The 24,667-nt window shown below is 40.8% G+C and overlaps 1 protein-coding gene across 2 annotated transcripts in view; it reads right to left on the minus strand.

The window, feature by feature from the left end:
• Mtmr6 (Myotubularin related protein 6) overlaps nucleotides 1–24,667 on the minus strand; it is a 46,778-nt gene that overhangs the window by 14,025 nt on the left and 8,086 nt on the right. For both annotated transcript variants that reach the window (XM_071586041.1, XM_071586040.1), the window contains exons 2-9: nucleotides 15,510–15,626; nucleotides 12,731–12,893; nucleotides 9,562–9,719; nucleotides 9,306–9,431; nucleotides 9,037–9,171; nucleotides 8,797–8,929; nucleotides 6,230–6,465; nucleotides 4,717–4,970 (exon numbers count right to left, since the gene is read on the minus strand). In XM_071586041.1, coding sequence (XP_071442142.1) covers nucleotides 4,717–4,970; nucleotides 6,230–6,465; nucleotides 8,797–8,929; nucleotides 9,037–9,171; nucleotides 9,306–9,431; nucleotides 9,562–9,719; nucleotides 12,731–12,893; nucleotides 15,510–15,626 — 1,322 coding nt within the window. The remainder of the gene's footprint in view (nucleotides 1–4,716; nucleotides 4,971–6,229; nucleotides 6,466–8,796; nucleotides 8,930–9,036; nucleotides 9,172–9,305; nucleotides 9,432–9,561; nucleotides 9,720–12,730; nucleotides 12,894–15,509; nucleotides 15,627–24,667) is intronic.

Below are 24,667 nucleotides of genomic sequence, written 5' to 3' on the forward strand. Positions count from 1 at the left end.
TGAAATTTCAGCCCAAATAAGTTTCATTACAACTTGAAACTTCACAGCTTTCAATTGCTCTTATCCCCATCTTTTTTTTTTCTTGGCTGAAACAAAAGATTTCCTTTTGAAATTTTCAACCCATTACCAAAATGTCACAATTAGTACTTCACCCAGAGAAACACTTTAAACTGTCCCATGAACATATGAACTGTGCTTATACGATAAACATTTAAAAATAGAAGCATACAAAACAGAAAATAGAAGTTTTTTATTATTTAAAATAAATAACCACACATCATAAACATAAAAAAGTTCTTTCGCATTGAAAATTGATTTACAACATAAAGCCAGTAGGCACGACATCAGTTTGATCTTGACTGTAGGAACTAGATTTACATTCCTCAAGAGACTTTGATCCATGACTTCTCCACCACAGAGTGTCAAGTCATTACGCAGGGGTGGCACCACAAGCACACTTAGCGCTCAGTGAAAAATAATCACTAAGGATGCCTGTTAGATTGGTCGTGCATTTTCATCTTCAGCATCAATAATACCTTTCCCAAAAAGCTGACCAATGAATCACACAGAATAATACCAGTTGAGGCTATCAGAACAAAACAATTTCATTGTTTCCTATGTCCAATAATAATGTCAACAGAAAATACTTCTGGAAAAAAGCGTAAAGACAGAACATGCTTGAGAATTGGTACCTCTTAATTCTATGGATCACCTGCTCCTTCACTACCCTTCTCCCATTCATTATTACGGCCACTCCAAAATTGGCTCTAATCCACCCGCACTTAAAATCGTAGTGGCAGTTTAATTGTAGGCTGAGGTCATTTTGCACCACATTCACCTCAAAACCTTCTTGAATGAATACATGTAAATTAAAACCCATAGCCTAAAAAAAGAGATACCACTACTATAGTTTTTGCATCAGGCTAGTTTCCCTCAAAAATTGTAAAAACTTGGTTTAAAGAGTTAGGGTCACCCCCTAAAATACTACCCAAATCACGCCTTATTTTATACATATCTTGTGCCCTTGGCATTCATCACACTGGATCAAGATATACAAGACGAGATAAGATTCACTGTCAGGGGCACCCTCACTTTTAAGTACTCTGCAGTTATTTCCCCAGTAATCTCTGCTCTCTCTCTCTCTCCCTCTTGCCTCACACAAACCTTACATTACTATACCCCTTTCACCATTTCTCTCTTCTCTAATGTATTCTTCTAGCTTCCTCATCATCCCTCTAACATTCCACCTCACCGGAAAAAATGAGTTTTACAAAAGAATTGGCTCAATTATAACTAACACCCAATTTAAATATCATCACTGGAATAGGCAGGAATGGAAAATAGCATGGACAATAAGTGGTACCAGTTAGTGTGTATCATGGTTCAACATAGACCTAGAAACAAATCATCGACTCACACAATTTCCCAGTTGCAGACGGAGCCCATCATTCAGTTGTCATGAAATGCAATTAGAATTCAGAAGGATGGGAGAGTGCCAAGGTGGAACTTTGAAGGTTAAACAGGAGTAAAGAGGAAGGAGTTCCAAGAATAACTTGATACATATCTAAATGGAGATGGAGGAATGAAAATGGTTAGGGAATGGTGTGTGGATCTTAGGAATGCATTAGAAAGAGCAGCAAGCACAACTAGAGGACAAGCTAAGAATAAGAGGATTAGGAAACCATGGTTTTCGGAGTGATGATCAAGACGATGGATGAACAAAGGAAATGGAGGAACGTAAGGATGAAAATGATGAGGAGTAGTGCAGAGGGCTAAACAATAAGCATAGGCAAGGAACAATTAGTGTCAAGAAAATGTGAGGGAAAGGTCAATGTGAAGATATGGAGAAATTTCAGATACAAGGAAAATCACTACAAGAGAAGGTAAGATAATTGTCAGGATATACGTCAGTGGAAATTCATGGAAGGAGGAAAGAATATGCAGGAGAGATTTTTGGTCATGAGGGTGGCCTTTAAAGTTCTTGGCCACACCCATAGATGGGATCGCAACTTGCTTCATTTTTCTCTCTCATGTTGGCACAACTGTGAGTTGATGCACTGCGACATTACAGACCAACCAGCAGTGCGCCGTAGGCAGTCAGTCATTTGAATCATTGTAATGGCCACCTTCTGCAGCATATTTGCTATCTGACTTAACACAAGAAACATCAGATCAGTGATTTTGATCATTTAAAAATTCAAAATGCCAATTACTATATAACTAATGGATATGACGTTTTGATGTATTAAGACTTAAAAAAAAATTTTTTGCCAGAAGGAGAAAATTGATTTTCATTTTTCAATAAATAATTGGCCAATTTAGTTAAACCCTCTAGTGTGTTTGTCCAATCATCTGACAGCGGGTGAAATAGCTCCCGAGTGCCATCTCTAGGCCCTGATGCTTTGGCCTCGAGCACTTAGTTTCACAACACAGCCTTGGATTTCAGCGGTGATTATATTTCCTTGATTGCTATTTGGTGGAGTATCAACCTGGGAATTGAAGGTCTGTGGTTCAGGTCATAGTCAAGAAAGCTTTTTTCTGCTTAGAATCCACACAATTCCACCTTCCCCAACAACCTAGCGTTAATCCTTTGTGTGTGTTTGCACCCATTTAGAAATATATGTGCATCATCGGGACAAGTGGTGCAGATATCACTCCACGCCTCCAACTGACCAATCCTCTCCAGTTCCACTCCACTCCGTCATACACATCCCACATGCAATGTAATCTACCAACTTAACTGAAAGGTAACCAGTGTCTAAATATGCCTCCCTCCACAGTTAATCCTTCAACAATTGTTTCAATGTGAATTTTATTGCCTGCCCCTCATGCCCAGTCTTCAAGCTCAAAACTCTTAAGGCAGCATGCATTTGTCTCCTGGAAGCTTGCTTGGATCCCTGGCTGAACTTTGCCCACCAGAGGGTATGAGACAGGAATCAGAAAGCCAAGATTGGGTCAAACAAAGACATGATAATCAGGATAATGGGCAAAGGGTCATTCGTCGTCATTCTAAACAAAAAAGACTGTCACCTAAGCATTGGGCCAATTAAATGACCTCTCTTGTTATGCACCCCTGCCCCAAGATGCTGACCCTTCATTCCAGAAGGAAATCTTTCCCTTGCTATCCAAATTGGGACCCAGAGAAGACCTCTCATTCACAGATACATATATTCATTATTTCTCCCCTAATCCCAGGACCTTCCCCTTCTGTTTGCCACCCAAAATAAACAACCCCAGACACCCCATTGTCTCCACCATTAACTCACCCACTCAATGAATCTCTGCATTAATAGACCACTGTCTTCAACCCACCATAGTCACTTCGCTCCTCTCTTACATCAAACACTCGCACCACTTCCTCCACCATTTACACTCCATCCAAATTCTTCAAAACAATAACATTCCCATGGCCAAAATAGATGCCACCCCTCCGTTCCCCAAAAAAGAAGTATTCCTCAAATATTACCTCTCCCTCTCACACCACACAACCCCCTCCAAAGATTTTCCGATTGAACTGACTCAACATTCTTACAAAAAATGGCTCCAATTTTAACAATAAATTCTACTTACAAACAAAAGGCACTGCAATGGGTACACAAGCGGCTCCAGCATATGCCAATATTTTCATGGGCAAACTTGAGCACACCTTTCTCCACCAACAAACCATCAAACTAAAATACTCTCTAACTATCGCTCCAGTAATCCCCGCTATACTTCCATCTCACCTTGCACATCCCTAACAAACCAACATTTGTTCTCTTCATCTCCTGTTTTATATTTGCTTATTTCTCGGCTCTTTAAGTTTCATCCTAACATTCCAAGTCCCTCATTTCAGTGGTTAAATTTTCCATGTCTTCTGTGCTGTTGCCATCTATTTTGCTTTGCACTTTGGAATGTGCTTTTCTTTTTAATAGTTTTAAAAGTGACACCATCACTCAGATGGCCAAAGCACTCTCTGGTCAAATGCCTTTGTAGTTGCCTCACCGAGGAAAAGTCACTGCACCGACTCCCTTCCTTCTTTCCCTCCTACCCTTTGACCTATCAGGCATGGGTGACCTCACATGGAGAAATTATCACCACTTCTACCAGCTCAGCTCTAGTGGTAACCTAAGACAAGTAGGTGCGTACCCTATACTGAGACCCCGAAAGTAACAACCAAACCAGTACTCAAACTGAATATAAGACTTGGATACAACAACCCTTTGCTATGTTATCAGATTCCCATTTATTCAATAGCCTCGTTATTTTTGCATTTACCTTTACTGATCATTCTCTCATTATAACGATGAACACAACTTTTACTTGATTTCTTATCTTTAGCCATATCAGGGATATCTACCAATGCATAAATAAAAACCACAGTCTCTCCTAGGCCTTGAACAATATCATGAGCAAAAAACGTTGCACCTTTTTGGTTCGAGGGTGATGAAATGTATGGGCACAGTTTAATCACCAGAGAGACATTCCACCTCACCCATCCATATCCATCAGTTGAGAATTCACTCACTACAATAGATGATGCCTATGCAGTCGTTATGGTCAGAAACCAGTCACTCAGAGTAGCTGCCGAGTACAGGAGCAAAATAATTTTTGACAGAGTCAATGAGTCAAATACAAAATTGTCATCAAGAATGAACCTGTTTAAGGGATCTCTTGTGGCAGGACCAAGAGGGCAATGAGTGAGTGTGGAAGTAGGAATGGTGGTGGCCCAAATACCTCAGATCAAGACGATCCTTCTCACAGTTCCCTATGAATGTTCCAAATTGGCACGAATGGGCATGGTCATGGAGGGCCAGCAAAAACCATTCATTGAATTGAAATGCTGATGGTATCTGGCTCCACAATTGCCACACGCAATCGACCAGTTGCGTGAACACAGGCGACACCTCCCTGCTATCATTCCCACGGACGAAACCCAGTCTGTCGGTGAACTTGTGACCAAAGGAGAGCCAATCTTTCTCGATGATAGCCTGATCAAGGAAAAGCAAACAAGGCAAATTCAAACAGAAGCAAATTAACAATTATCCAAATCTATCAACTACCCAGAAAATAAAGGCACCATACCTCCACCTACCAATTTAGCATTTACACCCAAGAGAGTTCTAAGAAAAAGACAAATACATATCATTCTAGCATTAAATTTGAAAATGTACCAATTTCCAGGGGGCCACAGTGAAAGGTAAGATTTCACAGCTCCTTCAATATTTTAGCTTTCTTTTTACAATGTATATCATCATAACGGCAACAAATTTGGGAAGTTTCAGAGTTATAATGTTAATGGCTTGTGAGCTATTGATACTTAATGAAACAAACACATCTTTCAAAGCAAGCAATTAACTGCCCGAAGAAAAATGTTACCTGGGACAGAATATTGACATAATATTTGAATATGATTATATTTTAGCACAACGGTTTTTCAACATTATATATTTTTAATTAAAAAATGAGAGCTTTGGAAGGTAATGATAAAGGTTGCCTATTCTACCAGGTAGAGGCTCTCACCACACGCCCTCTACCCAAGAACAGCTTCACAGCATCCAGGACCTCCCTGCAACTTATGTAAAAGTAAAATGCAAGCACTCCAACAGAGAAATAAAGTAGAAAGCTTTAACTAAACATAGTGAAAACATTTAATTTCTTTCTCTATGATACCTTTGGTATTTATGCTTAAAATTATGCATAAATGCTCAAAATTCTGTTTTGAGAAATATTCAGAGGGAAACCTGACAACTTTCATTATTGCCCCAACTGAAAATCATGTCCAGAGTTCAAGGGGCAAAGCCAGCACACTAAGCAAGTCCTCCCTCAACAGGAGCTTAGAACTCTGCAGTCCACTTTATCTTCAGTTGTTCTCCCTGGTATTTCCTTTCTCTCGCTGAGTTGCTCCAAGCATGCTTTCCCTCACGCTCACTTTCTCTTCATTTTCAATGGGAATATCAACCAACATCTGAGCTCTCCAAAGGATGCTCAGTCGACTAAAATCAGTCATTTGCAGTCAACTTTCACTTTTAACAGGTAACAGAAACATCCCAAATTTTAACTTTTTTACTTTAAACTCTGTTAATACATATATCTCCAGTTTTACACCAATGTAAACTAATGTGAATAAGTTGCAGTTCTCTAGTTAAGGAGAGAGTCACTGAATTGTTGAGGAGAAGTGCATTCTTTGAATACGCTCTCATCCACTCGGTGCCAAGCACCACATCACCACAATGAAAGGGGATTTCACCTGAAAGCCATGAATGGTGCGATAGTATGGATCCAGGAGGAGAGCTGCCAGCGAGCACACCTGCGCCGTTCTGTCCCACCCATCCGAGCAGTGGACGAGCACCGTCACTCCTTCAACACCAACAGCCTGCGCAATGAACTTGGACGTGTCCAGCACTGCCTTCACATGACGCAACCACCCGCTCGACTCCAAACCACCAATGAAGGCATTCATTGAGGGGGACTTCAACTCGCAAGCTACAAAAACAATGTTTATTAATTTCGAACATGTGTGCACGTCAGAGTACGCCATGTCCTTATGCCCCTAATTCCAATTAACTGAAACAATTCATTTTTACATTCGGCCCAATTTGATGGTCAGTGCTGTGCTCACTCATATTTGATTTACCAATTTTACTAAACGCTCACTAGACTACATAATTGCTGCATCTCTTGAGACATTTTTACATCTCTATTGATTCATTATGTCACGAGTGGTTGAGATGAGTTGGCTCAAAGTTTCTGAAGGAAGAACGACGGCATTCAAGGAATTGGTTTCAATTTTATTCATATGCATTATTTAAGACTGAGTTCCCACAAATGGTTGCACTTTCCAGAGGGCATTATCAATTTCTATTAAATCCAGAAGTGAAACCTACAAAAAAGGGATATATAAATGAATTGCTGCCAAAATTAAGTGATTTCCTTAGCCTGGGAAGAGAATGGTGTTAATGGGCCTTAGCATTTTTTCATAGCTTTTGAAATTTGTTACACTTATAATGTACAATGAGATGTAAGTGCCGGATGTTCATCAGGAATTGTTGTGCCATGTGAATGAATTCTTTTTGGAATGGTAAAGTCATATTTTTTAAAGGGAATGTTTACATTAAAGTTACCACAAAGTTACGTAAGTGTGATCTTATGCATCCATTGCTGAAAACTTTGGAGGAAATGAACATCCAAGCTAATTGCAATTAAAGTGAACGAGTGAATCATATACACATTGTGTACATTCTTAGCTTAGGGTTTAGCTTAGCTCAAGCTTAGCATTCATTGTCTTTTCAAAGCAGAATATGTTTCTTCGTATATGAGGCTTTCTCTGTCTAAATCATTTGAGTTTATGTGGTGATGTGAATGAGTGTGGAAGTAGGAATGGTGGTGGCCCAAATTGTGTACGTTGACTATCATTCCCCTCACAGAGGGAATCAGTTAGGAAATTCACCCTGTATTATATTGCTTAGATTTATCTTGTGCAAGAGAATGTATTGTTTACAATTAATTACCAGAAAAAATGGGTTACTGTATAGAGATTCTCTATCCGACTTTTAACTTTCTAAAATTAGGTAATATGAAGTATTAATACTTCAGAGTACCTAATTTAAGAAAGTAAATGTCACCCATGTGGTGACACTTCTCTCTTTCAGGAGGGAGACAATACTTTTTTATCTTGATTCCATTGAGCAGCTCTGCCCATGTATTCTTGTTCCTATCAATTTATACATCTTTTAAGAACCCAGGACACACTTTTCCAAATGAGATATTCAGGTCGCTCCAACTTGTCTGAGAGAGATTACACACCTGAACTGTTTTATGGTGATGCAAGTTGTAAGTGATTAGGCTGTTGGCAGTGAAACAATAAATGTTAAGCATTAAACCAAATTGTAGGTCAAAATCTAATAGAGAAAACATGTTGGCACTATTCTGATCAATTACACAGGAGCCTTCCTTATTCCATACACATTACAAAATACTTCTAAATTTGAACCACAATTAGCAATGAAATGAGAATTACTTCCAATAATGACCCATTTTATCGGAAACACTTCTCTCATTCTTGGGTATTGATGTCCATTCAATCGATAGTGTAACTGATTAGAATAAATATGCTCAAGAATAATTCTTACAAGGAAACATGAAAAAAATGATTCTTCATTTAAAGTGAATTACAATTGACAGGAATGGTAAAACTAACTAGGGACTGAAGAAATCAACTTTTGGCTTTCATCAGTGAATTCCATGTGAAAAATGTGAACCAATTAAAAAAAAACTCATTGAACATAGAGTACATTTTAATGTTTCTCTGGAATCAGATCCCACCCTTATAGACATGTGTTACGAGGTATTCCCAAAGGGTGACATCCCGTAAGATATGCAATCCAAAATGCAGTGTATTTGAGTGCAAATCTGAATAGGTGACATTTATATGAGCATGAAATGGGCTCACAAAATGAATTACTTAATCTCCTCCATCCATATTTCAGGCATATTTTTTCAACCTCCTGCATTTAAGAAAGTATTTCCAATAAAACAAATTTATATTTGCATTCTTCAATTTGGACATGAAAACTTTCAAACCACATGGTTAGAATAATACACAAATAGGATTTGCATTGACAATCAATACAAATAATTCAGTCTTCATCCAGTTTAAATTGAACAGCAACTTGGAAAATGAATTTCTGAAAGGGCACCTCCAATTTATACTTCTATGGATGAGTATATATTGTTATTGTGGTGGTAGCGATGGGATTAATCAACAGTTACATGAACCTGAAATATTAAGAACAATCAAGATATGCAAAAACTTACTTTCTATCATTTTTGCCAGACTACTCCTCATTGTGTGAATGTTTTCAATTCCTAGGAAATGAAATTTAATGTTTTCATAGAAATTTTCATTTTCATATCCTTTACCAGCTGCTCTGTTAGCCATTGCATTTATCTGTAAAGCAAGTACAAAGTACAAAGGGAAGTTAAAACAAAAATTACACAATAGCACCCAAGCCACATTAAATTGCTACATCACCCATTCTCAGTTGCAGTACCCACCTTAGGTCTAGTATCCACAACGTACATAAATTTGGAGTTAGGATTGGTCTGGAGGACACAGTTCAACATCTGTTCATCCTCAAGGCAGCGGGCACTGAACCCAGACAAAGGCTGGCTGCATCTACAAATTGCAGCCTGCACAAATATGGGCATTGCATATTATTTATTTTAGTCCAAACACTGCATTTTGCAATACACACAATCATTCTAAGTCACCACAAATCACTTCAACTAACTGCAAATAGAAATCAATGCACCCAGACATTTACCTTGTTACTGTGTAAATACGTTAAGGTAGGAAGCCGACCTTTGCTTCGAAATCTTGAGCTTCCCAACAGCACTGTTGTGGATGCCGTGGAAGGCACATAGAGGTAACGGGGGTAGGTATCGCAGAGCTGGCAAAGAGACATGCAATGTGAAGAAGGAACATTATTACTTTCACATCACAAGACACACACCAAATTTAAACATTTGCAAAGGGTGCTGAGGCTTGCCAACTCCCACACACGTCTTGCCGTTTCTCACCTCATAGTCTTTGTTCAACAGCGTCAGGCTCCAAGCATCATTTGGCACTCGCATTCTCTGGAACTCAGTTTGAAAGTCAAAAAAGTTCCAGCCAGCCCCTTTTGGAACATCATCAGTACTGGACTTGAAGCTGAAGCAATATAGATCCTCCATGTGCACTGGAAAAGGGGAGATTGAACGCATTGCACGTAGCATTAGGAGACATGACTTATCGGGTTGCTATTGGAAGGGATGGCACTGAAAAAGTATTTAGGGCACCTGAAAGCAGGCTAATGGAGAACATTGTCCGCTGTGTTCAACGAAAAAGTAGAGTCTGCCTTAAATATGCAATTTAATCATCAATTGATGCAGATGTAAACATGCCATGGTGAATTATATTTTACACACACATACTACTCTGTCCAAGAAATATGCGAACTGAGGCCATAAAAACTTCATTTTGCAAAATTTAATCTATATCGAATTTGTCCCCTTCAAAGAACTCTCCATTCATTGCTATGCCTACTTATTCTATCTTCTTCATTCCCACTTTTGTTTAAAGCACCCTTTGGAAGTCGTCTGCATTTAGGCTTTTCAGTTTTCTCGTCGTTTCTTGCTTTATTGTGTCTTCCACATCTTCCCAGTGATGTCCCCTCATCACATTTTTGCATTTTGGGAATAGGAAAAAGTCGCAGGGGGTGAGATCTGGCGAATGAGGAGGATGAACAAGGATGGCGATTGAATTTTTTGCCAGAAACTGGCGAATTCTGAATGTGCATTGGTGCATTGTCATCATGGTTAAGGATCCATCCATCACCTTGAGTCAAATTTGGTTGCATGCGACGCATCCTGTTGATTTTCCTAAAGTCAGTTCATCAGCTCTCATTCGGGCAGTTTTTCGATGATTGGTGAAGACAAGGGACCGCACACGATCAATGTTGTCGTCAACACAGGAGGTGGTCGAAGGTCGTCCCGGCCTTGCATCATCCGTGGCGTGGTCATCTTTAAAACGCTCCTTCCACTTGAATACACGGATGTTTTCTTCTTCAGAGCATTTACACCGTAAACAGCTGTCGACAATTCAGTAGTTTCTTGATGACTTTTACCCCACTTCAACAAAATACTTGATGTTGATTCGTTGCTCCGTGATTTCGTCAATTTCCATTTTCGACAAACAGTGAAAGAGCAAGGGCAACAGATACTAGCGTGACTGGCAGGCACCATAGGCACGGCTCGACGATCCGCCAAGCACAGACGGCTCCTCATTGGGCAACTATCGCCACTAGTGGGCGGGGCTATAGCCTGCGTCATGGCCACCAGATTGCACCAGTTCGTGTATTAATTGCACAGACCACATGCATACATACACATAGCAACATAATGAAGATGCAAGAAAGGTAAACCATGAATTAAGGATGAAATGATTTGAAAAATGAACGAGAGAAGAATGTGAACAAGGTAGAAGGAAGTACAAGGAGTTAAATCATGAACTAACAGGAAGGAAACAAACAGAGCAAAAGAAGAGAGGTGAAAGATGCAGTGCGAAGATATGGAAAACGTGCAAAGGTAAGGTCACTCCACAGAAAGGAGGAAGGACTGCCAAGGAGTAAGAAGGGAAGAAAATCCATGCAAAATATCAAAGATATGTTTTCTTATCAATTGAACCACAGATTTGCCGACAAAAACACAGAGAAACACATATGAATGAAGCTCACACATATTCTGAATTTGCAGTGGCTACACCACCTTCTTCTGGGGAAAGAAGGAACTGAGGAGAAGGTTTCAAGAGGACGAGGATGCCAGTTGAAAGGGGAAGGAGGGGAAAGGTTTGAGAGGGGAAGGTTTGGAAGTGTGGGAAAATCTGGAAGATTTTGGGAGCTGAGGGGGGATGAAAATATGTGGAGTTTGGGGAAATCAGTGTCTGATTATGACACCTGGCTCATTCCAGAAATGGATGAATGCCAGATATATGCCTGTTCTATTGTTTTAAATTTGAGAGGAGGGTTGGAGGGATGCTAGAATAGACATACCGTAGCATTCAAAGGGAGTGTTATGTTCAGAGGCATGTTTTGGGATTGGGAGCATCCCAATTAGGGAAGAATTCTTGCACGAGGCATTGTGGTTATTAATCCTAATATTTAGTGGTGTCATACACTGCCAAATATAGAAGGTACGTCATAAATGGCAGAAAATAAACTACATTGCTGGAGGTGCATGAGGAGTAGGAAATTGGTGGAAGAGAATTAAAAAGTGGGTGAGAGAGAAATGGGATTTTGGTTTTGAAAATAGGGTATGTTTTGCATCTAGGTTCATTGCAGGGCATTGGAGTGGTTTTGGGACAGGGCGGGGATTTAATGAGTGGATTGGTTGATTTGAGTTGATCTGATAAGTTAGCAGGGTATTTGAAAGTAGCAGAAGGACATTTGGGAAAAAGGTAAGAGGAGGAGTTCATGATTCTTGAGGACAGGGGAGAGGTTTTTTCAGAGACTCTAAGCCAGGGAAGAAGATGGTACAGATAAAAAGAGACCCATCCTCTTCCTGCTCCATCATGCTATGACCTCATTTCATTGTGATTTCATCAAATGAATGAATGAGTTAAGTGCATATTGCAGATTTTACTTGGCTTCAGTTGGTTTGTTTCAAGTGGACCGTCCACTTTTAAAACATTTGATTGGCTCATAATATGTAGATTTTAGAGGGCTCAAATACTGTATTTGGGTTAGATCTAAAATATTATTACAATTTTCAAGAAACTGTACAAAACGTACCCCCAAATGATGGGCTACCTATTAAAAGAAACAGCAAAAGCATGGCAGGTGATCTCTTCTCTCAAATATCATTTGTCACACATCGTTTGGCTTTCTCAGCCTGAGCCTCCTCACCTCCATCTCTTCTTCTTGCTTTCTCCATCCAGGCACAAATTTTCTCTCAGAGAGGAAGGAAGCTCCTCCACCTTTCACTCTTTGCGTGGCATCCCTTTCTCAGGGTAATCCCCTTTCACATAAACGGTGCCAAAAAAAGCAATCCCATCTCAAGGGTGTGCCAGGTACACACCTGGTCCTTCTGTGGCCCCCTTTCCCCACTCCTATCACTCCACGCATTCCTCCTGCTTCCTCTTTCATCCGCGAAATATGCTAATAATGTTAACGAGAGTGGCCAAGAGAGCTGAATTCAACAAGTTGTGACGTACCTGGCTGAGAGAGTTGCTGCAGAGTGACATAGACCTCGTGGCAGTCCCGTTCCTTGGGCAGCACAAATGTGCCAGAGAGGAAGGTCTTGCATCGGATGCGCAGAGGGGAGCCACAGGTGGAGAGCGGCAGTTTTTCCACGGCTGCTATGTGCATGTGCGGCACCTGCATGGAGTGAAATTAACACGCAGAGGAGATGAGCGAGGAAGCCTACAAAACCGCTCCACAAAGACTAATGGCAGGAAGAGAAAGACAAAAATTAATAAAGCTCTCGAGGAGGGGAAATCGTTCAGCAGGAGATCCTTTGGCTCCTCCCAAGCCACTCCACCTCAACGGTTCTCCACTCATGGGTGGCCTTCGGTTGGCACAATCCAAAAGCTTGAGGCAAATTAAAAAGCAAACAGATGTTAAGTGCTTCACTTGAACCACATATGGTATTTGAGTAAGAATTATAATTATCAAATTTTGTAAACAGCCTCGGAGAAGAGAAAAGAGGGGATGGGATCACTCAGTAGTGCACACCCGATAATGAATTAATGTGTGAATTCCAGTTGATAGATGAATATCAAAATACGGAAAATCAAACCTAGAGTTTTTGACCACAGGAATAATTTTGGAAATATAAAGGCCCACAAGTTATTGCTGGCACACTACGACCTTATTTGATTCCTATTCCCTTAATGCCCTTTCTATATCGCTATCAAGTAAGCCAAGCTAAGCTAAGCTATTCTCATCAATGTCATACTCTCTTTCTGTGCTTAGCCTTGCTGACCTTCACCATACAGTTTCTCCATACATTCCTTCCAACTCTCTTGGATCTTTTCTCATTCAACTACTATTCTTCCTGGCTTATGTTTGATTGTTTGTTATGATTTTCCCTTTTTACTCTTGGACAGTGATTCAACCTTTCTGTATAGTGCACCAATTTCACCCTTCCTCTGCAAACATTCCTTATCCACATACAACCTTCCATTATCCTTCTTTTGCGCTATTTGTTTTGTGCCTCAGTTCATTATTTAACTCCTTATAATTCCTTCTACCTATCTCTGTGTTTACATTCTACCATTTTCTCCTCTCATCTATTTTTGCTATCATCTCATCCATAATCCATGGTTTCCTTATCCTTTTCTCATTTACTGTTTCAATAGTTTCATTTTTGGCATTCGTTATCCCTTTTACAAAATGTTTGAATTTTTTCTCTCTCGTACCCAACTCCCTGCCCTCATTCATAATTTTCTCTACGACTGGCTAATACTCATTGCTTGCTGCCCCTATTAATGCTTCTACATCCCATTTCCTAAACCGTAACTCCACATCTCATCATTACTACATTTTGATCTGAGTCCGCATTTCCTCCTAGGAAAGTGCGATTTTCCAACAATGTGCCGAACCATTAAAATATAGTTTAACTCATACCTTCCTGAATCCCCCGGCATTATCCATGTGTACAAGGGTAGTCTCAGAAGCACCCAACCTGACGTACTGTATAGATGCTGGCTGTCGTTTTAGTAGTAGTAGTAGCTTTTAGGGAAGGCAACCAACAGCTGAGGTCATTTGCACCAATAGGGATGGATGGGAAAGACTAAAGGGAGGAGGTAGTCCCGACATCAGCATTGGCCTACTCTGTTAACGAAAGGTGCCATGGAGTCCACAGTTTAATGTCCCATTCGACGGACGGTGCACTCACTCAAAGTGCTCTCCACTAAGCACCTCAAGTAGGGATCGAGATACCACTTAAAAAGATCTACCCTCTCCAGGATTTGAACTCAGGCCCTCTGGGCGGAGGGCCAGTACGTAAGCCACCGCACCATCCAAATCCCCATGGTCATTGCTTGAAAAGAATGACTATGGTAGAAAGTACCAACCTTATAAAGCTTAAGTTTGATGACACTATATTGTTTAGTATTTGTTTGGTAGCCATCATAGTGAATGCTCTCAGTGAATTTGTAAACATGGAAAAATTTGGCTATCATTATGTGACACAATAATTTCATTGGAGAGGCCTCAGTCCAACCAATATAAGAGCAGAGCTAGATTCTACCTTGATGAAATCTGTTCCTTTGTTTACAACAGTACCATATTGGGTGGTAGAGCTTAAACAAGGCTGCACCAGCTGCCAAAGCAAACATCGCAGTGGCCAACCAAACCAGATGATTATTCCAAAAATGGTGAAAAAATCCATAAAATGGTTTGTGGATTTTTCTAAAAACCATTTCGTGGATTTTTTCACCACCAATCAATTTTTTTTTATTTTTGAAACCACCAAAATCAAAAAAATTGGAACCCATCGACTGAAAGATCACGAGCTAGCACACATGGTAGGACTGTCAAAAAGCGCTGCACATCACATATTGACTGAGCATTTGGATATGAGAAAGCTGTGTGCAAGATGGGTACCATGATTACTCACAATGGAACGAATACAACAGCTTGAGGATATTTTAGACAAGTGTTTGGCAAAGTTTCAAATCAATAAAGCAGAGTTCTTCCGTTGATTCATAACCACGAATGAAACGTAGATCCCTCCCTTCACACCTGAGATGCTGGAACAATCAAAACAATGGAATGAAAGGGGAGAATTGTCCCCAAAGAAGGCAAAGACAGTTCCTACAGTGGGCAAGGTCATAGTGCCAGTTGTTTGGGATGCACTTGGGATAATTACCATTGATTAATTTGAGAAAGGAAAAACAATCAACACTGAGTATCATGCAAACTTACTCCAGCGTTGGAGTGATGAGATCAAGAAAAAATTGCAGCAAAGGAATGATGAACGGTGCTTACCCATGTCTCCTTCTTGGCATCGGGGTCAACGAAGATGAGGTGAGTGGTGGTCAAATACAGAGTGCCGACGGAAGGCTTCCGTGCATTGTACCGGTCCAGCATGCGAACATTTTCCACCTGCGTAGGCAACATGGAACATTATAATTGATGAATAAAACTAATGAAGAATAAAAATAACAATTATGACAGAAGAAAAAAGCTGGGACTATCAGTCAGTCAGGGATTAATTGAAAGCAATCCTGAAGTAAATTGGAATTCAACAGATCTCAAGAAAGTCCTTTTCTGGGTTTTGTTTGGCCAGGCCCTACACCTTGCCGAACATTCAACCCCTGCCGAATACAATGCTAAATACACTTAAAATTCATAATATCATGTTTGTCACAATATAAGGATTCACTGATGCATAATATGCACTCCATTTTATAAAAAATTCTCCATTTTCGCGATTTTCTATAATAATATATTATACTAATTTTAGAGTTAATTATGTCTCTGAAAATGCAGCAATGGAATATCATGGCTGGGAGGCTTTTCGTCACTAGCCTTAAAACCCAGAAATTCACCTCCGGAATTAAAGGAAGAAACAATTGATGCCTCTTCTTCAGGAATCAAGTCTTTGTACACCAAGTCATCCTCTGTGCCATTGAGTACATTTATGATCCCACAATTCTTGATTGATATTAAAACTGTCTCACATTTCACAGCATTCCATGAAGTTTTGACACATTCAGAAATCTGAAAAATGGTTTAGGTCTCTTCCTTCCTCCCAATGGTGCCACCGCAACTGTTCCATTTCTCCTTCATGAGCCCTTTAAATGGTTACTTAATGCAAGCATCTAAATGTTAAAGCTTGCTCCCAAGGTCACCTGGACTTTTGGCTATTAGAGTTTTCAATAGGTTATTCTATTTCACACAGAGTATGTTTTGTGAGTCTGAAATGGGTCCCACGCTTGCAAAGCAGGTTTCAGCACACATTGTCCACCCGCAACTTCATCCCCCTCTTCATCCTTCATCCAGTCCCAAGGATATGAACATGCACAAACACAACACAAAGGCATTTTTTCTAAGGGCAAGGCTTCCCTTTGGGAAATCAAATGAGATGGCTATCTTGTTCCATTGGCACTGGTCAATGTAGCTGCTCAATGTGTCTTCTCATGTCTGTAAGTTTTTAACAAGTACATTTTGCACTTTTAGAGTCTATTTTGTTTGAGGGTACATTGAATTCCAGTGGGTGTTTCCTACTTGCTGAAGATAATTGGATGCGGTTCTATAAGCGGGAGTTGGTTCATTAATGCAAGCATCTAAATGTTGAAGCTGGCTTGTGAGACCACTTGGAATTGCAGCTATTTGAGTTGCTCACAAACACACAATGTACTTCACGTGAGAAGATTTTTGAGAGCTATTTATGGCTTACTTATGGGCAAACTGAATACAATATTTGGAATAAATAGACCTATTCTTAATATATTTCAATCTCATCTGACTGACACAGATCATAAGTCGTGAGTGGCAACTTACAGCTGAGTTGTGCCAGATGGATTACGCTGACTTTACACAATAGCTAGAGCCAGACAGGAGATGACCCAAGACCCCAAATGGTCTGGGCACATTATGTACTTTCAATTCATCCCTAAATGAGGTCACGGCAATGAGTTCATTAATGATGTCCCTGGCATGTGAGGGCAAAACCCTTGCTTCCACACTTCAGACCTGCAGAAGGCAAAGGAATCCTGCGAAAGATCCATTTTCCGTGTCTCAACAGAAACACCCAAGCATGGGCTGGGTCATGAACGAGCAAGGTCTTCAACACAGGGGGACTCGATCTGAAGCAAGAGAACAGCAGCCCTCGGCAATTGGAGTGCAGCTTAGATTTCCATGGGGAGTGAGGTCAACAGAGTGTGCCTAATGCCCTCTCTGCCTTTACCTGCAAATTATAACCCTCTGTGCCCCCACTCTCATCTATGTATTACTTGTATATATTGACATCCATATATCATTGAAGTTGCAATTATAAACAATCTGGTCCTCTTTGAGTCTTCTTCTCCTTCTGGGTAGCCCAAGTATTTCATGAGATGACCGCAGAAGCCTTCCACTGCCAAGCATGAATAATGGCCCAGTGAGCCAAATCACATATTTGCTCTAATCTACACCCATCATAGTAGCATGGGATATTTAATCGAGGTGATTTCCCATTACCTTCCTGAATAGTGTTTTAACATGATACCACCACATGGATGGCCACCACACTTGGGTCAAAATGCCTTTGCCTCACTGAGAAACAGATGCAGTGTGGACTACCTTTCATCTGACTCCCATGCTTTGACCTAAGTGAACCTACCTACCAGGAGCGAGTGTCATTGCTCCCACCAGCACAGCCTCATGGGCCATCAGAATGCACAGCACCCCACCAGTCATCAGAAACCTTGGTTTCTAGAGTAATATTCATGCCACAGCAACACTGATCATTACTGGAAATGAACATCTCCAGGAGCTACCTTGAAAAATTTTTATCGCTAACCAGCGAAGGGAGGTAGCATTTTATCAAAATTGCACATCTACTAATGGAAATAAAATGATGCAACCCACTAATCTGGATGGCTTTGGAAACAATGGCTCATTTTTACTGTTACTAATATCTTTTATTCAATTGGTCAAGGAGAATGATTTTTACAGTTTGAAGTTGTTGCCTATTAAGGAGTTTTCAACGTACACGTACGTGAAGAGGTCCGTCCGAAAAGGGTTTAACTATGCAATATATTGAGAAAATAGCTTCCCTAGAACAAAGAGGTCATAGTCATCGAACTACTAGGAAGACTTGATTCATCTCCAGAATTGACTTTTTTAGAAAACCTGGGTCATTGTTTGAGGCTTGATGCAAGTCCCCTGCAACTGCAGCATGAAATTCCAGACATTGAAGAGATAAAAGAGAATGTGACGAAGCAGCTGATGGCCATTCCCAGAAAGGACTTTGCTGATTGTTTGGAAAAGTAGAAGAGGCATTGGGATAAGCGTATTGAGTCCCAAGAGGAATAATTAGCAAGGGTTTGTGATGTCTTTGCTCTAGGGAGGTTTTTTTCCCAAAATATTGCATGCTAGGACCTTTTTACGGACAGACCTTACCAAACTGATAGAAAAAGTGCTTTAACTTGCTTGAACCACCATTCCTCAAGTATTTAGAGAAGGCGAAAAAGAATGGATTTCTTTCCAAACAGGATTTGACATATATACAATTGCTTTCAACCGATGTCAACATCACCCAAACAAAATGCTTCATGAAGCGGTTAATATGCATTCCTCTCACCTTCTCTGGTAAGTTTGAAATATTTGGAAATTTCAGGCAAAATTTCCATAACCTCGCCTACCAAGGCTGGGATCTTTCAAGCCCCAGAATATTCACTTCACTAATATACTGTAAGTTATCCCGACCAGCAACAGCCACCTATCATAACATTCAATGGCACTCAAATTTCCCAGCCTGTAGACATTGCCACCTGCTTCAAGTCAATTCTGTCAGGCTAATACAGAATACTAGTTTACCTACATTCAATACGGTAACTACCACAATATTTCTCCTGCTATCCACTGTATAGAGGTTGAAAATATGACATAATCTTTAGCCAATACATGGTCTGCTAGTAGCAATGGGGTACGTATGCCCAGCATCAAGCAAGCTGCAGCACTCATCCCCTGCCACACATCTTTGATCAATCGATTTGCAATTGCCATTTACCTTATATAATGAAAACATCTGTGATAATCCTGGCCTATAAGAAGGGATCCTACTGTGATTCTAACAATTATGGACAAATGGCATTGCTAGGCGCTCTCATTCAATCATACTATTTGGCCATAATCGTGGTAGTGGCTTTAGGCCAAATTTAACTGTACCTCATCTCACTTAAAAATACACATTTAATTCTGAAAATTCTGCGGAAGCTGATTTTTCACATTCCTTAGTGTATTTAATGTGTGTTAAAATTCAATGTATTGATTCTATTGTCGATCCGTTCTATTGAAGTGCTATTGTGTGTTCGAGGTAGGCCAATAGGGGCCGGAGGGGCGGCTCCGCCCTGGGGTGGATGGGGGAGGTTCCCTCTCCCCATTCCGGCGAGTGGGCGCACGGAGAGGAGAAAGGGATGCACGTAAAGAGAGCGAAGAAAGAATGATCTGGTACTTTCCCGGCGAATAATGTTTTCCAAGATTATTCGGGTCTCCCACCGAGTCGTCCATCGTCTTCATGCCCTGAAGACGATGGACGACTCGGCCATCGAAACGTCGGCAACCCTACGAACGTGGACCCGGTGGGAGACCCGAATAATCTTGGAAGAGCGAAGAAAACTTCTTCGAGGAATGAAGGGAATGCTTCGAGGCCCAAATGAGTGGGCATCGAAAATACCACCACAGAAGAACAATTAGGTCCAACATTCGGGAAAGGAGGCACCAAACGATATCCCGACGAGGAAAAGACATTTTCGAAGCGTCCGCCCCGAGTACTGTATCGACCCCTTCAATCTTGTCGCTTGTGCCCCGTCACGCGCGGCGGCCTTTCGCGTGTTCAAACGGGAGACTCGCGTGCGTCAGGGGGGAGTCCCCCAAGGCGCCATCGATCGCCATCACTCTCCACGGCGTGCCCTTCTTCCTGGCGACTGCGCTACATTTCAAATATTAAACTACCCTCTCCGAACTCCCGCTTAGACCGATCAACCCACTAATCTGGGCCCCAAAGCGTAGGCCGCACACCACCAACGTCACCAGTGAGAGACATTCGACACGGGCACTCCATGGCGCCAAGGTGCCGCCCTAGACCCACACTCCCACCGATGTCACTTCCAAGGATGTAAAAGCACCCAAAGGAGCAATATTACACTAGGACGGCACAATATAACACAATTATATGTATAGAAAAGGACCCACACATTGAAGATAGTTTGAGCTTTTGGCCTTGAACAGTAATAGAACTAAGTAGATAAAAAAAATGAATTGCCGGAATTGATACGTTCACTCAAAAGAGTCTTCCAAGGAGCCCCCTTGTGCGTCCACACACCGCTGACAGCGAGTTTCCCACGCCTCGTACGCCTTCTGGAAGGCGGCGCCCGGAATGCTACCAAGCTCCCTCGTCACGGCCTGTTATAATGCTTCCACCCAGCCGTCGTGACGTCCTTTCAGCACGGATTTGAGGCGGGGGAAGAGGGAGAAGTCTGGTGGGGAACTGTCTAAAAAATTTCGATTCTCACTCGCATGGTCGAGAAACTCTTTGCAGATCCGCGTGCGAGTTTCCTTTTGTTCGTCCGCGAGCACTCGCGGAACCAACTTCGCACACACCTATCATATACCTATGTTTCACTCAAAAGTTGATGCACATCACTTATAGGGATGCAAAATTCATCCGAAATCATGCAAACACTTAATCTGCGATCCCTGTCCAACAAAGCCTGGTCTCTTACAAGATTTTCGTCTCTTTTTGAGGTCGAATGGCGTCCTGAACGTTCGGTGTCTTAAATATTTCTCTACTTTCCGAAACAACTTGTGCCAATCTAAAACACCCGATCTACCCATGGCGTTATCGTCATAAGCTGCCTTGAGCATGTCATAGGCCTCTCTCCCAGTTTTGCCGAGTTTCACGCAAAATTTGATGGCGTAGCACTATTCCAACGACCGGTTCATGACGGGACGTAACACGGTCACGTTAAAGAGGTTTCGCAAACGAGTAATCCGCACTCCCCAAAGGCTGGGAGTCAACTGCCATCGGTCTTATCTGAGACTTCCCTCCCTCGATCCTAACCGGAGAAACAGCCGCCCATCCGTCGGTATATACGGGCAAAAATAGTCATACTACTTTTGGGACACACCTTGTGTGTGGGAATGAGTATATATAAAAGAAAGTTTCACGGATGAGAATAATAATTCAAACGGAGAAGCAAGATAGCGCTAGCCAACAAAAACTCAAAGAAATACAGATATACAAATGAAACTCACACGTATTCCAAAATTATGGTGGTCAAACAACCTTCATCTGGGGAAATAATGAACTAACTTCTTTCCTTCAGTGCCGGCGTTTTTTTGGCTAGCGCCATCTAGCTGCGCCGTTTAAACTTTAAGTGGGTTGGCATACATGTATACATATACACACACACATATATATTATATGTGTGTGTGCTGTATATATAAAAGAAAGTCGTAAATCGTGTTAGTTACACCATTTATAACTCGAGAATGGCTGACCTAATTTTCATGATGTTTGGTTTTTTCGATACGACTCATTCCAGAATAGCAGAAAAACCATTAAAATATCGTAAAAGTACCGGATCGTAAAATATGGTATCGTGTCGCCGATTTTAACGATATATGGTTTTTTGGATTCATTTCACCCCATAATAGCTGAATAACCATTAAAATATCGTAAAAGTATCGTACCGTAGATTTCAATGATATTTGGTTTTTTGGATTCGGAACCCAGAATAGCAGAATGACAATTTGAATATGGTTAAATTATCGTATCGTAATATCGTATTGTAAAATATCGTATCATATCGTAATATCGCATCGTAAAATATCCAATCATATCGCTTCATTAAAGAAATTTCAGTGTCCGAAGCAAGGTGACGCGGTTCCTGGTGATCCGGATGTGCGTTCTACTGATGCTCTTCTTTTGCATCATTCGTCTCGGAATGAAAACTAAATTGTGTCGCGACGGTTTGTGGGAAAAGAAATTCAACGAAAGTGGCTGACCACAACCTCTAAACCAGAAAAACATTCTGTAGTAGTTCGCGGGAATATTACTTCCTCGCCAGTGACCAACTGCAGACACAAACACCCAAACCCAAACTGGAATCCTTCACAGGGATACAGGGATTCCGTTAAGGATACCTCGGTATCCCGAGTCGGAAGTAGGGCGACGCGGTTCTCCATTAAAATGTCGTAAAAGTATCGTATCGTTATATCGTATCGCATCGCTTCATCGAAGAAATTTCAATGTCGGAAGATAGGCGACGCGCTTCCTGTCATTTGGGACACGACAATGGCTGAAGCAACTATTTCTGCATCTCTATGTCAGATGCGCACATTACTTGCTATCATCCTTTCGACATGGACACCCTACTATGGTCTTTTTTATTCTCTTGTATCATACGGTATCATAATCTGGGGAAGTGGGTCATCAACTAAGTTAAATAAAATATTTATTATTCAAAAGAAATTGCTTAGGTCCATGTGCAATATACCCTATAGAGCCCACTGCAAACCTCTCTTTCAAAACCTTGGCATCTTAACAGTCCCTAGTATTTTTATTTATAATTCGGCAATTTTTGTAAAAAAGAAAATGCATCTATTCCCATCAAATAATGGCACACACGCCTATGGGACTAGGACAAGAAATCATCTGTGTGTAGTGACTGCTAAGCACGACAATGATGTCCAAGGGACCTCGTTCTCTGTGCATCAAAATATTCAACAGGCTTGCCATTAGTTTAAAAAATGAGAAATCACTCTTTATTTTTAAAAATAAGTTATTTTGTACTTTAATGAAAAATGTTTTTACAGTATGAATGACTACTTCAATTCTGGGTAATTCTGAATTTTATATTCTGTAAATTCTTAATTATGTATGCAGGTGTAATTTTAGTTCATTTTTGTATGCTAGTAATCCAGTTACTGTACTTCTTGACGTACCCTATACGATTACATAATTGTATGATATTCTGTACCATACTATGTACTTGTCAATTGGGGAAATAAAATTATTATTATCATGCTTCCTATCCAATCCACGTGACCTGTGGAACAAATACAAGGATCACATGTCAGAAGGCATTTTACATCAAATTCATGTCAGTTCGAGAAATCTCAATATGGAGGTAAATGAGGAGATGCATAACCAAGCTTTTCTGTTGATTGAAGACATGTGTTACCCAATAAGCGGTAGTTTATTAGTGAAGTTAGGAATAAAAGGTGCCATATCGTGGAATGAACGACGCGTTTAATTGAGAATTGGTACGTGAATATGATCGACAAGAATTTGACCAATCAGTTCAAATGAACATACCCCAGCTGAACCCCCAACAGAAGGAAGAATATGATACATTAATGAAGGAAATTGTGATGGAAATGGTGGCATTTTTTTCCTGAATGCCCCTGGTGGAACTGGGAAGACATTTCTCATATCATTGCTTTTGAACACTGTTCGTGCGAAATCGGACTATACGGTACCAGTGCTACTTCTAACGTAGCGGCCACATTACGGAAGGCTGCCTTATGGTCCATTCAGCGTCATATTGCCGTTAAACCTACAAAGTTCGAAACCAAAGAAATGTAACATTTCAAAACAGTCCGCAATGGCCAATATGTTAGTAGCATCTAATATCATCATATGGGACGACTGCACGATGGCGCACGAACGCGCATTGGAAGCACTTGACCGGACATTGAAAGATCTGCGCAATGAATTGAAATGCTTTGGTGGCGTAATGATTTTACTGTCTGCCGATTTCCGCCAAACACTGCCAGTCACTCCAAGATCGACTGCTGCCAATGAAATAAACGCCTGCCTCAAATCATCAAATCTGTGGCGCTATGAAAAAAAACTTCAATGATTGACTGAGCTTGCAATTTTGGCGGCTAAGGACAAAGATGTGGATGACTTAAACTTCGTTATTCAGAATGAAATCGTTGGCACTCTGCATTAATTCAAATCTATTGACTGTGTAACAAACGAAGACGAAGTCACCAACTATCCATCTGAATTTTTTAACTCCTGGGATGTGCCTGGCTTACCACCGCATAATTTACACCTGAAAGATGGCTCGGTGGTCATGGTACTGCGAAACCTAAACCAACCAAAACTATGCAATTGAACGCATTAGGTGAAAAAAATGATGATCCAAGTGATTCACGCGACTATACTAAAAGGAAAATTCAAAAATGTAGAAGTTCTCACTCCGAGGATATCCATGATCCCAACCGATAAGCCCTTTGTGTTTAATTTCCAATTCGTTTGCTATTTGCGATGACGATTAACAAAATCACAAGGCCAATCGTTTGTGGTCTGAATCTAGGAAATCCATATTTTTCTCATGGTCAATTATAAGTTGCATGTTCACGTGTAGGTAAAACATACACTTTATTTGTTTAAGCGCTTGATAAGAAAAAAATAAAGTTGTTAA

Source organism: Hetaerina americana, unplaced genomic scaffold (genome assembly GCF_022747635.1).
Source record: "Hetaerina americana unplaced genomic scaffold, ioHetAmer1.1.p SCAF_20, whole genome shotgun sequence".
NCBI lineage: Eukaryota > Metazoa > Arthropoda > Insecta > Odonata > Calopterygidae > Hetaerina > Hetaerina americana.